Source organism: Sminthopsis crassicaudata, chromosome 1 (assembly GCF_048593235.1).
Source record: "Sminthopsis crassicaudata isolate SCR6 chromosome 1, ASM4859323v1, whole genome shotgun sequence".
In the NCBI taxonomy this organism is placed as follows: Eukaryota; Metazoa; Chordata; class Mammalia; order Dasyuromorphia; family Dasyuridae; genus Sminthopsis; species Sminthopsis crassicaudata.
In genome coordinates, this window is record NC_133617.1 from 481380852 (window position 1) to 481398432 (window position 17581).

Below are 17581 nucleotides of genomic sequence, written 5' to 3' on the forward strand. Positions count from 1 at the left end.
GCAAACACATAAACAGCTCCTGCCCACCAAAAGCTTAGATTCTAATGGGGAAGACAATATATCATTAATTTACCATCAATTAATTAGTATTGATTTATAATCATAATAGTATTAATTTACTTCTCACAACAATCAAATTATCAACAAGCACTAAGTATACTCAGATTATCCCCATTTAAGAGAAATGGGGATACTTAGATTCAAAAAGAGGTTAAATGATTTGACTCTTAATCCCCTGGTTCTGATCTTTTGAATTGTAAAGGCTTCTTCCTTCCCATTATCTTATATTAATTTTGTCCATATTTGGTATATCCTTATACGTTCTGTGAGATAGTTTCTTAAGAGCAAGAAAAGAACACAGCAAAAGGAGCATGCAATCGTAGACTTAGAAGTGGAATCCAATCCTTCATTATATAAATGAGGAAACTGAGATTAAATGACTCACTCAGGGTCACATTGGAAGGAGCGGGATGGAAATAGACCATCTCTATGATGGCCAAAGGCGAAGGGTTAGAATCAGAAGATTCTATCAAAGATGGAACCTGAAAGTTGGGCTGAATTTAAATTGACCTATAGTAGAGGAAGCAAGCTATAGTGTGAACAGGACTTTGTGTTCAATGTCAATCCAGGTCATTTCTCAGAGAAGAAAACTGAAGTAAACGGGATTAAGTGACTTGCCCAGCATTACATAGGCCTAAAGTTCTATCCACTGAACCATCTAGCTCTCTGCTCCCAGGGCTATCTAAGGATCATTGAGTCTAACCCTTTTATTTTAAAGAAAATTGAGACCTCTTATTTTACTTTTTTAATAATAGTCTTTTATTTTCAAAACATATACAAAAATGGTTTTTAATATTCATCCTTGTGAAATCTTGTTTTTCAATTTTTTTCTCCCTCCCTTTTCTCCACCTCCTCCCCTAGATAGCAAATAATACAATATATGTTAAACACACGCAACTCTTCTAAACATAGTTCTATAATTATCATGCCGCACAAGAAAAATCAGATCAAAAAGGGAAAAAATTGAGAAAGAAATAAAAAGCAAGCAAACAACAACAAAAAAAGGTAAAAATACTATGTTATGATCCATATGCAGTCCCCATAATTCTCTCTCTGGATGCAGATGGCTCTCTCCATCACAAGTCTATTTGGAATTGCCTGAGTCTCAAGAACTCTTATTTAAGAAGAAACATGAGATCAATTTGTCATACAGGTATTAACCGTTAAGGAGTAACATTTCAACTCAGGTTCTTTGACTTTATAAGTAGTGCTTTTGCCATTATAGGGCCTGCACCAAAATCCCTTTGTAATCATAACTAAATCATAACTCTATAACTAAACTTTTTCTCCATCCTGCCCTGCTTCATCCCAACAAACCCCAACTCAGAATCATAACAATTTCTTTTTTTTTTATTTATAAATTTTTGACAGTATATATGCATGAGTAATTTTTTTTATATAACATTATCCCTTGTATTCATTTTTCCAAATTATCCCCTCCCTCCCTCTACTCCCTCCCCTAGATGACAGGCAATCCCATACATTTTACATGTGCATAACAATTTCTTTACAATGATCCAATCTGCCAACTCTCTGGGAATGAGAACTAAGCTATGAAATCAAGGCACAAGAGTCTCTTTGGATTTAAAGTTTATCCTGTAGCCATGCTTTTCCTATCCCTACATACTCTTCAATCCAGTGTTTGCTGCTCCTTGAAGTTGACATCCCATCTCCTAACTCTGGGCATCTTCCTAAGCTCTCTTGGACACATGGAGTACTTTCCCTCCTCATCTCTGCCTTCTAGCTTCCTTCAACTTCCAGCTAAAATCATACTTTCCTTAATTTCAGAGCCTTTCCTATGTTGATTACTTCCTATTCTGAATATAGTGTGTTTCTACATAGTTGTCTTCCCCCATTAGATTGTGAGAGTTGGGATTGTCATTTGTTTTCTTTGTGTCCCTGGTGTTTTGCATAGTGCTCAATACATAGTAGCTTAATAAATGTTTTCTGACTTGACTTTTTTTGTTCAGTCATTTTTCAATCATGCTCAACTCTTTATGATCCTTTTTTCTTTGCAGAGCTATTGGAATGATTGGCCATTTTCTTCTCCATGTCATTTTACAGATGAGGAACTGACAGCAAACAATTAAATGACTTTCCCAATGTCATACAGATAGTAAGCGTCTGAAGTCAGATTTGAACTGAGGAAATTGAGTTTTCTTGACTCCAGGATTGGTGCTCTATCCTATGTGCCATCTAACTTCTCCTTTTTGGGCAGGAAGTAAGAAGGAAGTGCTAGGAAAATTTTCCTATTGATTCACAAAGTAATAGCTCCTTTGAATAAGAAACAATTTCAGAAAATCATCTCATCTCAGGGTCCTTAACCTTTTTGTATGTGTCATGGATCCCTATTTAGAATGTTTTTCTAGTATAAAGGACATAAATATATGTATAAAATATATATTTATATATAAAGCATATGTATGAAAAATAGATTTATATATAAATATAAGCACAATATATACTTATATAAATATACATATAAAATAAAATAAAGGACACCAATTATATTGAAATGCATTTTTTAAAAAGTTTTTTTTAAGTTCAAAGACACCAGGTTAAATTGTCTGGTAGTTCAATTTCCTCATTTTACAGAGACAAAAATTGTGACCCAAAGATCAATCTGCTTGGGACTGGCCTTCAGGTCCCCATCCCACCTTCTTCCCTCCCCTATTTTGACTTAAAAAAAAAATCAAGCAACACCAGCTCATCCTTAATTATAGAACCTTTAAGGCTGGAGGCCTTCAAAGCCCTCCAATTCTCAGAAGCATTAGCTAATTTGCTTGTGTAATTACCACCTTACTACTCCAGGAGGAGAGGAGAGACACTATTTTAGAAAACCCTGTCTCACTAGCTCTGCCCTTCCCCAATTCCCCCTCCCAATTTTATTTCCTTTTAGTTGTATTACTATTATATACTGACAAGTGGAGCTTCATATCTTTGACACTCCATACCTTAAAACTATTGTGATAAAAGTCTGCCCTAGGGTCTACCCAGCCACTGAGAATCATAGAGATTTGTCTCTAGTACTCTATCTATATTAAAAACTATTGGGATTATTTAGGGAGATGGGAGGCATGGAGTACTAGACTGAGGGTCAGAAAAATCTGAGTTTATATCCTACCTCAGACCCTCACTGATTGTCTAACTTTGGACGAGTTACTCCATTACTTTCAACTTATTTATCTATATCTATAAAATAGGTATCTATAAAATGGAAATAATTTTAGCATCTATCTCACAGGGCTTGTTAATAAGATCATAACATACATAAAACTCTTTGCAAACCCTAAAGCACTATAGTGCTTACATATCATATAATAAAATAATGCCTTATATGTTGCTTATATAGTAGCTGTAACCCAGTGTTTTAGAACTCATTACAACTTTGCCTTCCATCATTTTCTCTAAATCTTCCTTGAAACTATTCTGCATATATTCTCCAACATATTTTACCTCAGAGTTAAAGGTTTTATAAGTTTATTCTCCATTATATAAAATGATATCTTTCCTTTTATATTGTGAACAATTCATTTTGTTTGGAGTTCAAAAAGAACAACTTCCTAATTGTTGAATTAGAATTTGGGGAACTAAGTCCACCATCATTCTTTACATTTTTTGCATCCTATCTCTATATTCCCAAATAAAAATTTTAGGGGCATGCTATAAAACTTGCAATAATAATAATAGTAACAATTATAATAATACCACCTAGCATTTATAAAGTGCTTTAAGGTTTGCAAAGCCCTTTACAAATATTTAATTTTTAACAAATAAGTATTTATGAAGTACCAGTTAGGTACTCAAGCACTCTGATAAGTCCCAACCCTCAGAGGCAGGTGCTGGTATTATCCCCATTTCACAGATATGGAAATGAGGAAGACAAAGCTTAAGTGACTTACCCAGGATTGTAGAGCCAGCAAGGTAGAATTTGAATTTGGGTTTCCCTGCTCCAGGCCCAACTCCCTAATCATGGCACTATCTAACTTATTTAATCATCTATTGGGTATATAAGGAAGAAACACTAAAGATAGGAAAAGGCAAAGACTTTCCATGGTCTATTGAACAATGTCCAAATTCTTTAGCCTTCCATTCAAAATCTTTCATGATCTGGTTCCAACTTACCCTTAAATCCTGCCTCATATTACTTCTAATATAATAGATGTATAATATGTCAACCAAGCCATCCAAACTCACCATTTTCCAAACAAAAATCTGTTGGAATACTACCAAGGATTCATTCAAATGTCTTTGTCATAAAGTCTTCTGTCATTCCTGTCTAGTCCTGGCTCTGTCACTGACCCTGTGATCCTGAGTTGATCATTTCCCCTAATTAGAGTTAATTATCTTTATCTGTAAAATGATGTCATTGAACAAAATTATTTACACATCTATGTTTCTTTCCATGGATCAAAGAAAAGGCAACTTAAAGAAGACACAGAATGAGTGAGATTCTCCATAGGGGCTGCCTCTAGTTCTCTGGATTTTCAGTGTGATGTGCAGCTGTCATAGGCCAGAATCTCATATCAAGATTTCAATCATCTTTGATGTCCACTTACTACACATACAGTATAATCCCTTCAGGCTAGAATTCTGACTGGCTTGAGACAAATAAGGTTTTGCCCAATGTCAATGATACTGGAAGGAGTGGGAAGTTGAAGTACGAAAATATTTCTAGCTTGTTCCCCTTCTCAGACAGTCATAACCCTGAGGTCAATTATTGGTACAATTATGCTAGGCCAAGAACAATCTGAGGGGCCAACTCAAAATGTAACTCCCTCCAAGAAGCCCTCCTTGATTCTAGTAATATGTGATCTCTCTATTATTAAGGATTTCAATGATACTTAGGCCATCTATTATTTGTCAAAATGTTGTTTTGATATTTCAGGAGCTGAGTAAATCAGTTCGGGTAACCAATTACTCAAAGTATGTGTTAGGAGGGATTTTCAGGGCATTATAATTCTGCCTTAGTAGAGAGGCAATGTGAGTTCCTGTACCTGAAAACTGTATCACTGTGACCCATCTAGCTATAAGTCTCTCCAAAGTTAGCTAAAATGGTCTATGAACTGTACATACCCAGTCTGTCACCAGGCAGAGGACATTTTTGTTTGTTTTTTTATTTTTGTTTATAACAGTATTTTGTTTTCTCTAATTGCATGTAAATACAACTTTAAACATTCATTTTTGATAAGATTTTGAGCTTCAAATGCTTTCCCTCCATCTTTCATCTCCTTCCTCCTTAAGATGATAAGCAATTTGATAAAGGTTACATATGTTCAATCATGTAAAACATATTTTCATATTAGTCATATAGTGAAAGAAAAAACAGGCCAAAACAAAAATCAAGAAAGTAAAAATAATATGTTTCTATATGCACTCAGACTCTATCAGTTCTTTCTCTCGATGTAAAAAGCCTTTTCCATCATGAGTCTTTTGGAATTGTGTTGGATTGTGTTGTGTTGCATTGCTGAGAACCAAGGGAATCATAGTTGATCCTAACACAATGTTACTATTCCCATGTACAATGTTTTCCTGATTTTGATCACTTCACTTCGCATCAGTTCACATAAGTCTTTCCACGCTTTTTTTGAAAGAATCCTGCTTGCCATTTCTTATAATACAATAGTATTTCATTACATTCATATACTATAATTTGTTCAGTTATTCCCCAACTGATGGATATCCCCTCAACTTCCAATTCTTTGCCACAACCAAAAAAAGTGACATAAATATTTTTGTACTTGTAAGTCCTTTTCCCTTTTTTATTATCTTTGGCATACAGACCTAGTATAGTAGTATGGCTGGATCAAAAGATATGCAGTTTGACTTTCATTTGGGTATAGCTCCATATTGTTGTCCAGAATAGCTGGATCAGTTTACAACTCCACCAACAATCACAGGGCACTGTTTTGAGGTGGGGTTTGCTAGACAATTGGGGTTAAGTGACTTGTCCAGGATCACATAACTAATAAGTGTTAATTGTCTGAGGCTAGATTAAACTCAGGTCTTCCTGCCTCCAGGGCCAATGCTCTATCGACTGTGCCATTTAGCTACGATATTAAGGTGTTTCATAGGTTTATTTCAGAGGCCTAATGATGAAGCGTGCTAGGCACATCCTGACAAAGTAATGATGGATTCCAGGTGCAGAATGACCTATTTTTGGATACAACTAATGTAAGAATTTGTTTTTTGTCTATCCATAACTGTGTTAAAAGAGGCTACTTGTTTTTCCAAAGGGGAGAGAGGGAAAAAACAATTTTTTAAATTTTTTTTTTTTTTGCTCATTGAAAAAAAATTTACTTCAAAAAATTGTTTCATGGGCATATGTACACTTTAATTCCCCCAACCAGATTGTAAACTCTGGGGTTTACAGGGGTATAACTGACTTTTAATTATCACATAACTAAATTTTTTTTTCCATCCTGCCCTGCTCCACCCTAACAAATCCCAACTCAGAATCACAAAATGTTAAGATCTGGAAAGAACATTAAAGATCATTCAGTCCAATTTCTCTAATTTTATAGATGGAGGAGTGGAAGTTCTGAGATGTTGTATGATGTCTAGGATAAAAGGGATAGAAAGGAGCAGCGCTGAAATTGGAACGCAGGTCTGACTCCAATCCAATGCCCTCTTTACTATAGCCCCAGTGCCTCTCTCAAGGTCCAGTAGAGAGCCAAATTTAATGATAAAAGACTATAGATTTCTTGACTTCTTTTGTGTCATAGAGCCCTTTCTCAGTTTGTGATTCCCCAGGAGATTATTTTTAAATGTATAAAAGACATAAGATTACAAAGGAAAAAATTATATTGAAATGCAGTTTATATGTGTGTGTGTGTGTATATATATATATATACACACACACATATATACATATATACATATATATATATATACACACACACACACACATACAGAGACACATATATATTATTGCTTGTCCTTCCTTCTTGAAGATGACCATGACATCAGGGAGGGGACGCCGTGACATGCAACTGAATTGGATTTAAGTGAGAGAGGCTGTTAAAGGTTACCTCCCTCACTTTCTCCTTCAGAGCCATCTGAGTCCAAGGGACAGGTATCGATCAGGAATGACTGGCTCTGGAGTATATAGATATAAATAAAGATGATCACAGATTCTAGATTCAGAACTTTCTCTGAACTAACCCCATTCCTCTTTATCAAATTATTTCATGACTCATGAAGATGACCAAGATATTAATAAACAAGTGAGCCAGAACAACAGAGACAGGGATTGAAATAAGCAAAGTGACAGAGATACTTTATTTTCTAGAGGTGGAATTTAAACCCAAGTTTTCCTGGCATCTATGCCAGCTTTCATCTACTACACTATACTATGTATCAGAGATGAAGACTGACATCATCAGAGATAGGAAAGAGATTATGACCAAATTAAGAGGCTGGCAAATAAAGCAGCATAGCATAGTGAGAAATCCACTAAATTTGGAGTAACAAAACGTGAGTTCGACTCCAGTCTCTGTCATTTAATACTTTTGTGACTTTTTTAAAATAGTATTTTATTTTTCCAAATATATGTAAAAATAGTTTTCAGTTTTTAATTTTGTTAAGACTTTGTGTTGTGACAACTTTGTAATATTTTGGATACAGCACATAACGTTTACTATCCCTTAGTTTCTTCATTTTAAATAAGAGGGTTGGACTTAATAATGGTTCAAATCTCTTCTACACCTAGATTTCCTTATTTTACAAAACCAAAAGCCTTTGGAAGAGTGGCTTAGTTTTAGGGGCAAAAAGCCTCCAGTTCTAGTCGGACGAACTTAGTTCTATATGGAGGAAGACTAAGAAAGCAAGAAGCCTAAAAATAAGGAGGGGGGAAAAGGGGGCTCCTAGAAAACTCCTGGTGGGCTCCCCCTGAGGCCCTGATGGAAGACTAGGGGACCAGCCCTCCTATTGACACAAAGGGAAGTTGCCACGAATGAGCCAGGCAGGGGCAAAGAAATGGACCCTGAGGTGCCGTCCATCTCCACCAGAGCAGATCAAATAGATCCTAATGCTTACTGTGGAAGCACTTAGCAGCAATAATGGGCCTCTGAGGACCCCTGAAGAGGAGAACCACTGGAGGCCATTATCAGAGAGAGGGAAGAAACTGTGCTGAGGGGTAGCAATGTCAAGACAGAGATAAAGACAAGGATTAGAGGGAGGGGAAGTGAAAACAGTTTTTAGAGACAAACCCATTAGAAGAATGGAACAAAAGAATCTATGGAGTACTCCTAGAGTTAAAGCTTTGACTTGAAGTCCCTGATCTGTCCCTTATTATTAATTGTGTAACCACAGGCAAACTTTCCAAGGCTCAGTTTCCCTATCTCTAAAATGGTAATGATAATAATAATTTCACTACCTAACCTCATAGGACTGGTTTAGGGAAAGTATTTGAAAATCCAAAGAACTTCATATAAATGGGAATCTCTGTCAGGAGAGGCAGTATAGTGCAGTAAATGAAAGTTGGCATAGATGCCAAAAAAACCTGGATTCAAATTCTCTCTCTGGAAAATACTGGGAAAGTCATTTAACCTTTTAGTGCTCTAGGAAACCTAAAACTTAAAAGAAAATAAAGTTGCAAAGGAGATGCTAACCTGCATTCTCACCTGGAAATTTCCCTAAATCAGTGAAATCACAAGTCCAGTCCCTATCACTCATCATCATGTAGGTTGCTAGGTCATTCCACTTTTGAGTGCATCTTGAGCTAAATAGACCACTGAGTCTATTACGACAAAACAAGTTAAAGATAGGGACAAGGACCCCAAAGGCTGACAAGGAATTAATAAAGGTAGAGTAAAGGGGAACTGGCCCCTCATTTTACCTTTGTGTAAACCAGAAATGTCTAACACCCTGAGGCCAGATTAAAATGCAACTGGGAAATGTTTAACAAAACAAACACAAATACAATAAAACATATATAATGTAACATTACATTCTGAAACTCAATGTGTAGTTTGTAGGGATTTTTGTTGCCACTGAGTCATTTCAGTTGTGTCCAACTCTTCATGACCCCATTTGGGTTTTGTTTTTTTAGCAAAAATACTAAACTGATTTGCCTTTTTCTTTCCCAGCTCATTTTACTGATGAGAAAACTGAGGCAAACAGATTTAAGAGTCTTTCCCAGGGTCCCATAGCTAATAAGTGTCTGAGATTAGATTTGAACTCAGGAAAAGGAACCTTCCTGATTCCAGATCTGGTACTTTATCTACTGCACCATCTAGTTATGTGGATTAGTGGCCACAACTACTATTGAGTTTGACACCATATGCCAGTAGCATATATTCCCAGAGGCAGGCAAGAATGATGATGGTGCAGAGGAAGGAATCAGTTATTGCTTTCACCTGTCTGGTTCTGAATCACTCCTCTCATGTCCTACCTATCCCTGAATCCTGGACCATTCTCTTGCCCATGCCCAGCAAGCAGTACCCCTGCCCTCCTCTAGGCTGGGGTCTCCCCAGGACACTCATTCCATGTTAACAATAGCTTCGGGAGTCTGCAGGCAGGGTAGCAACAGCAGCACTCTCCAAGACACTGCTACCACCAACCATCATGCTAAAAATAGAAGTGGGGAGGACTCCTGGAAGAAAGGGTGAGGAACTATGGCACCTGCAAAGGATCAGGATTAGCTCTTGTGGCAGCTGATGCTAACTAGCTAGAGGAAAACCCTCCAGTTCTGGCAAGGATGGAGAGTGTGGGAATTCTCTCTTCCTGCAGCTCTGCCTTCTCTAACCTTAGCCATGGTAGTACTAGGTGGGGCATCCTAGAAGCAGCAGGCTGGGTCAGAGAGGCTGCCATTCCCCCACTCCCCAAAATCAGGGATCCTGGGCCTCCAGAGGCTGATCCATCTCTGGATTTTGCTGCTTCTCCGTGCTACGGATTCGCTTGGTGTCTCAGCAACTGTTCCTGCAAAGGGATGGGGGGACAGGGGGCTCCCTGTTGCCTTTGACAGTGCATTGTGCAAAGGAGGACCGAAAATACCCAAATGATCAGAGCTAACCTCAAGCAGAGCAGCCTGGGCTTTGTCCCTAATGAGCACTCCTCAAAATCCAGGGTAACCTATCAATAGTCACGTTGCAGGCAATGAATCTGGAAAGGGACCTATTCTTTTTTAGCCTCCTCTTTTTCTGTCATTAACACATCTCCTAAAAGCAGGCATCTTTAACCTATTTTGTGTCACAGGACCCTTTAGCAGCCTGGTGAAGGCCTATGGCCCCCTTCTCTGAATAATGGCCTTTAAAATGAATGAAATAAAATGCACGAGATTGCAAACAACAACAACAATTATATTGAAATAAAGATTTTTTTTTCTCATTCAACTTCACAGTCACCCCTGAAATCTATCCACAGACTCCTTGGAAGAATATAGACCCCTGGTTAAGAATAGTCCTAAAGGAAGCTGGGGGAGGGGGAATTTACTTACAAGACTAATGAGTGGAGGAATAGTTCTTCCTTCTCAACCCTCCCCCAACACACAAATATTTATCCATGGGGTCACGTGCCTTTAGAACAACAAAATAGTGTTGAACCAATAACAAGACACAGTTTAGTCTATGCTGAGTAAATAGGTGATAAGATGTTCTTTGAGCTGAAGGTGTCAGGAGGAGCCATTTGGTCCATCCCTATGCCCACACTCCAAGCAGAGCCAAATACCTAGACTGCTGAGATTCTACCCTGACTTTTCTGAGGTTTTCAGGAAAAGAAAACTTAATCATCCATGCCAAAGCTTAAAAGCCATCAGACAAGCTTGCTTTAAGTCTAACCCCAATGTCTCATGATACAGGAGCTTAAAGCTGAACTCTGGTTCTGCAGAAAAAGAAAGACCAACACTAGTCACCATCCTCTGAATGACAGTTTCTCCTAGGTGAAAGAAATATTAATAAATTAAAAATAAGTCACCTGAGTATCTACTGGACAATAAAACTGGAAGTTCTTTATCATGGGGATCCACAAATCCTGCATTCCAGGGAACCAATAATTTCTTTTTTTCTTTCTTTTTTTTCTGTTTTTTGTTTCTGTTTTTGGAAAGCAATTAGGATTAAGTGACTTTCCCAGGGTCGCACAGCTAGTAAGTACCAAAGCCAGATTTGAACTCAGGAAGATGAATGAATATTCCTGACTTCAGGTGCAACACTGTATTCACTACACCACCTAACTGCCCACTTAAGAAATATTTGTTGATTGATTGGCAACCATCCATATACAGATGGCATAATAAGTACCCAGATGTGCTCTTTGGCACTATTGGATCCTTCTGAACACCTCCAGTGATCTTAATTTGGGTCTAGACATGAGTTTGGGAACTAATATATCAAATCAATAATCACTTCTTAAGTACTTGCTATGTGCCAGACACTGTTCTAAGAGTTAGAGATATAAAGAAAGGGAAAAAGTAGTCCCTGTTCTCAAAGAGTTCACGGACTAATGAGTAAGAATATGTAAACAACTATGTATGAACAAGATATATGCAGGATAAATTAGGGGTAATATCAGAGGGGAAGATCTAGGGGAGTCAGGAGAAGAGATGAGGAGGGAGATGAGGGGTATCTCTAGATTACAAAGTACACGAAGGGGATTATTCTCACGTTACAGTAACATTTGGTTTTGCTTTCACAAGCCATCTAGTCCAACCCACACAAATGAGAAAACTGAGGGGCAAATAGCTAAAGTATTGTCTAGAGTCAAACAGATAATAAACATCCAAGGCATAATCTGAGACCTGAACCAGTGTGCTATAGGTTGAGAGTCAAGGCGAATGTGTTCCCTGTTTTAGCACATCTCCAGAAAAAAAAAAAAAAAAACCAAGAGAGAACCTTCCCTGCACCATGCCCCATCCAACCCCTCAGGATCACCACTCCCCAGGCCTAAAACCTTGAGTTCAAAGGCCAGAGAGCTATCTTTGTAACTCCCACAGAGCCAAGCCCTGCACCTGACACAGAGGAAGTGATTTGTATATGTCAAATGAGAGAAGGGCAGAAAGGAGGGAGGGCCAAGACAAGAGCTCACCTGCAGACCAGAGTAGCGATAATGACACACCAGGCTGTACAGCAACAATCAGCATCGAGATGTTCCTCACTTTTCCGATGGCGACAACACAGCCAGAAGGAGTAGAAGAGGAGGAAGAGGAGATCCAGAGCCAGGCAAGATAGGGCTACACTACCCAGCAGCAACAGGGCCTATGAAGAGAGAAAGGTAGGAGATCTGTTAGAAAATCACCAGCCATCAAGGTCACTTCTGGATTTCACAAATGAGGACCAGGGGACTTAGGAGGGATTAAGTGATTTGTCCATGATCACATGGTAAGTATATTATACAGAATTTGAACTCAGGTCCTCCTGACTCCAAACCCAGTACTTCATTTGTTAATCAAGAAAAATCTGTTAAACACCTACTATGTTCCAAGCACAATGCTTGGAACATAGCAGGTGGTTAATAAGATTATACCATGTAGTTCCTAAATATTATGCCATGTATACTGAGGGAAAGGGACAAGCTGGAGGATGATATCCTCCTCACCCCCAAGCCATTAAAGAACTCAGAAATGGAGGTAAGAGCTAAGAAGAAAGAATATGATAGGAAGGAGGGAAGGAGAACAGGTTGCACAAAGCTGATGACATAGTGATTTAGATATAAACAGCCTGGCCCACTGGCCTATTTCCTTCAAAGAAGGATGCCAAGAGCAAACCAATAATTAATATTGAACACACAGGCAGCTCTGCCTATGTGCAAAGTGCTCCAGAATTGTTAATTAATCCAACTCTAGGCCATCTGCAAACAAACCCCTCCTTCTTATTTCCAGATCGCCCCGCCTCCCTCCAACTGAATTGTAAGTGTCTGGGGAAAGCTAGCATTCTACAGAGAACTGATATGATATAAATAAAACTAGCTTCCTGAAAGATTGCCATATTGTTTTCCCACCTTCCTTGACAGTTTTTTCAGTGATGTCAGTACCACTGGCAGGCCCAAGGTATTGGGAGATGGGGGTGGGAGTGGGGAAGGGGAAATAGGTGAAGGAGGGATTAAGGAAGGAAAAGAAGAGAGAGAAAAAAGGAAAGTGAGGAGACAAGGAAGGGAAGATATACAGAAAAGAGATTTAGAAAGAGACAAAGTGGAAGAAGGATTGAGAAATGGGGAGAGGAAGAGAACTATAGAGAGGAAGACAGAGGAGAAAAGAGAGAGACAGAGACAGAAGAGAGAGAGAGAGAGAGAGAGAGAGAGAGAGAGAGAGAGAGAGAGAGAGAGAGAGAGAGAGAGAGAGAGAGAGAGAGAGAGAGAGAAGGTATTCAGTGGACCACTAACTGATTGCCTGCCTCCATATTACCTCTCTCCCTAATCTCTTAACACTCTGCTCCTCTCACTATGTGCTTAGTGTTCAATTTATTACACACAAATTTGCAACTGGCCTGTTGCAATGCCATATCATGGCATGAGAGTATTCACTGGGCTTCCAAAGGCTATAGCCAGTAGGGCACAAACTCTAACAGGTCTTTCCAGATTGGAACTGGGTTCAGTTATGGGCTTAGTAACAGATTGTGTGTCATCTGTGGAAGAGCTGAATACAGAGAAAGTCGCTCTCAGAAGACTGTCCACAGGGTATTTCAGAAAGACTACCTACTTAAAGTGTAGAGAAGTGATTTGTGTGCATGGACAGGGAAATCCATACCAAAGAAATCAAGCTTCTTTGGCATAATAGTGCATCTGTGTGGGTACAGAACAGGTGAACCAGTTCCTGCCTTCTAGGTAGTCTATTATCAACTTTTTTCTAGCTTGTCTCCCTTCTACCTCAGTTCCTTGGGAATCCCCTTCTTTGTTTCCAAGTGAACTCTAGAGCTATGCTTTTGAGGGTGGTACATCCCTCTGTGTAAGTCCTTCTGTATGGCATCCAGCACAAGGTCAACATAACAGCACCTTAGTAAGATTTCCTATTGCTGATGAAGTTTATAAGACAAAGTATTTGCCTGCCCGTTTTAGCACAGATTACACTAGCTCAGAGGGAGATGATTTGCCAGGTCTCTATCCATCCTTCCAAAGGTAAGAGAAATGAAAGGTAATTCCCATCAGAACATCCCTTGTTTCTCCAAAACTCATCACTCATCTTTCCCAACCCCCAGTCCCTCTAAGCTAAGAGGGGAATCTGACATCCAGATAATGATAGTGATCTCACCGCCACCTACCCTCCTAACCACAAAGAAATAACAATGAATCACCCAAGCTGAGAAGTAGGACACTCCCACAGAGCTTGTGAAAGCCCATTGTTAGACTGTCTTATAGTAAATGCTTGGGAAAGAGTCAGCTTTTCCACGGGCTCCCATTCCAGGGTTAACTGTTTTCATACAACTGCCAAAAAGATTTTCCTAAGACATAAGTCTAACCATATCTCACTCCCTACTCAATAAATTCCCATAGCACATTATCACCGGGATATGATTTACACAAGGGCTTTACAACCTGAACCCTTACTATCTTTCTGAGCTCACATTTTGCACTTCCCATCTATCCCCCAATTACTTTATAGCCCAGCCCCATATAGAATTATTTATTGTTCCTATAATGAAACATTCTCATCTTCCCTTTCCATGTCTTTTCACTGACTTTCCCCACTACCCCTTCCTGGTGGTCTTTTAAGATCACAGGCTTCCTTCAAAACTCAGCTCCAACAATATCTTCTAGAAGCAGTAGGTCTTTTTTTTCCTCTCAACTGTTCGGGTCTTGCTCAATAAGACTGCATTTCACCTACTTTGTATGAATCCAGTATATTCCTCTTTTTTTGTCATCTCCCCCATTAGAAACTTGTAAGCTCCTTCAAGGCAGGGGCTATTTTTGCTTCTCTTAGAAGCACAAGAACTTAGCAGCGTAGTACCTGGCACATAGTAATACTTAACAAATGCTTGTTGATTCTTTGTACAATTTTAGTCCTCCTATGTCAGCCCTCTTCAAAATCTGCCAAGCAGAGAAAAAGAGCCTGAGATTTATCAGGGAAACTCAAAACTGCTAGCAGAGTTTCCAAGATTGCCTTTCTTACAGATATCACTTGTCCCTTCCACAGAAGGGGGAACCTCCCATTGTAGCCAACTCTCCTGAGAAGGCACATCCCCTTCCAACTTTATATTACAGGAGGAACACAAACCTTGCTACCTGGGGTCTTTCTCCTCTCAGAGAATATTGGAAGGGTAGACCTGTAGGTTCCTTTCTCACTGCCCAGAAGTACTGGGGTGTCAATGTTCTTCCCAAATCACTGATATGATGGGCCATGAGATTACTGCTTTTAGTGAACATGTACAAAGCATTGAGCTAGGTGCTCAGCTACAAAGAGGTATAAGATAATGAATGAATCTGGCTCTATGAGACTTACAACCTGAGAAAGAACTTTTTATATGCTAGCTGCCAAATGGGTGGTTCAGACAATATATCCTGAAGATTAAAGAGTAACCCTAGCAAAACTCACCAGGGTCTTCGATGACAGCGTTAACCCTGTGATGCTTTGGCCCCAAAGCAGACTCACTTTCAATCTAACACAGAAAAACCTCTCCTACCACATTCACCCGTTGCTTATGCTTAGCCTCTGGCTATATCCTAACTAAACAGTGATTAGAAGGTAACAGTTTACTAAAGAGATGGTGGCGTTTTGTGCTTTTTTCCCCCCTGATTGGGGCAATAAGGAGAGCAAAAGAAACAGACCACTTGATAACTTGATAAAGATTTTCTTTAAAGTTAGGTGCAAAAAAAAAAAAAATTTTAATTAAAAAAAAAAATTAGATTCCGCCCCCCCCCCCCTCCAGTGGTCCTGATCTATATCTGTCCCCTGGATCCAGATGGCTCTGGAGGGGAGAGTGTGGCTGGTGATCTTGCACAGCCCGCCCTCACTTAAACCCAATTCACTTGCATGTCATGGCGTCACTTCCCCATGTCATGGTCCTGTTCAAGAATGAAGGAAAAACAACAACCTTAAAGTTAGAAAAGACAGCCTAAGATACTAAAAAACTATAAAGTACCATTGTAAATAATTAACATTAGATAATCAGTCAGACACAAACAAGGTTTTGGCTCAAAGCAAACCAACCTTTTACAGTGGATCAAAGGAGCTCTGTTGGCTCCAGCTTTCCAATGCTGGCAGGACCATGTTATTCCCTAAGCAAACAGAAGGCCTGACTTCTGGGAACAAGAATCTTTCTAAGTCAGGCTTTAGATTAGAAAAAAAAGAAGCCTAATTGAGGAATGGGAGAAAGAAGGGAACAAACATTTTTATAGCACATACTCTGTGCCAGGCACCTTGCTAAGCTTTCTCTCATTTGAACCTCACAACCTTGCAAAGTAGGGACTGTTATACATACTATATTATCCTAGGTACTATGTATGCTTACTGCTACATTTTACAGTTGGAGAAACTGAGGCAAACAACGGTTAAATGATTTGGCCAGCATCACACAGCTAATTAAGTATCTGAGATTGTAAATAGTGGCTAGAAGAAAATGCAAGAGAAAAGTGGGGCTGAGAATAAGGGGCAGGCAATCCCTTTCCAGATTCTGTACTTTCTTAGTTAAGGAGAAAATTTCTTCATCAACTAGTAAATGAATCTTTTTGAGTCTCTCTGTCCCTTCCCTCCAAAATCTCTTTGGTTCAGAATTAGCCTCTGTTCACTTGTGCTGTCAATCACTCTCCAAAATTACTACAGACAAGGGCTGATCTCAAGTAATTGAATTGTGATACATACATACACTCACCTTACACTCTGCCTTTTGCTTCCCAGATTCTTATCTACCCACAAAGTTGTGAAAGGTTGCTTTTTGGGAGGATGGGGGGGAATGTGGGGATAGTTAGTAGTAAAAGATGTTTCAAATGGTAACTCCTGAAGAAGAAAAATCATCTTCCAGGGACAAGTTCATTTCCACCCACACAATTCACTTTGCAACCGTTCATAAAACTCTTCCCATGCTTTAAATTCTTCACAGTCGTTTTTACCTTATGGCAAAATAATAATCTGTCATGAAGGTACTGTAATTCGTTGATCCATTTCTACCCTCTATTTCCTTTGTTTAGAAAATATTGTGATAGTTTTTGTTTTTACATCACTTTAGCTGCCTAATATAGCACACCCTTCCAATTCAGTGAACCTTACCCTACAACAAAAAAAGAAAAAAGAAGGGAATAGGAAAAAAGCAGTTCAGCAAAAGTAACCAACATACCAACCAAGCTGGGCAGTATATGCTATGTTTAATGCATATATAGTCCCCTGTCTCTGCAAAGAAGGAAGGCTAATTTTCTGATCTCTTCTTTGGGGACAAGCTTAGTTATAATTCTTGGGTTCAAAGATCACTGCAGATGGCAACTGCTGCCATGAAATTAAAAGACACTTGCCTCTTGAAAGAAAAGCCATAATAAATCTAAAAAATACAAAAAAAAAAAAAAAAAAAAAAAAAAAAAAAAAAAAAAAAAAAAAAAGCAGAAATACCACCTTTCCAACAAAGATCTATCTAGTCAAAGTTATTATTTTTCCACTAGTAATGTA

At 38.8% G+C, this 17581-nt stretch overlaps 1 protein-coding gene across 1 annotated transcript in view; it reads right to left on the reverse strand.

Moving 5' to 3' along the window:
- Positions 1–17581, reverse strand: part of TTYH3 (tweety family member 3) — a 180964-nt gene that overhangs the window by 61297 nt on the left and 102086 nt on the right. The window contains exon 2 of the mRNA XM_074281175.1: positions 12082–12251. Coding sequence (XP_074137276.1) covers positions 12082–12251 — 170 coding nt within the window. The remainder of the gene's footprint in view (positions 1–12081; positions 12252–17581) is intronic.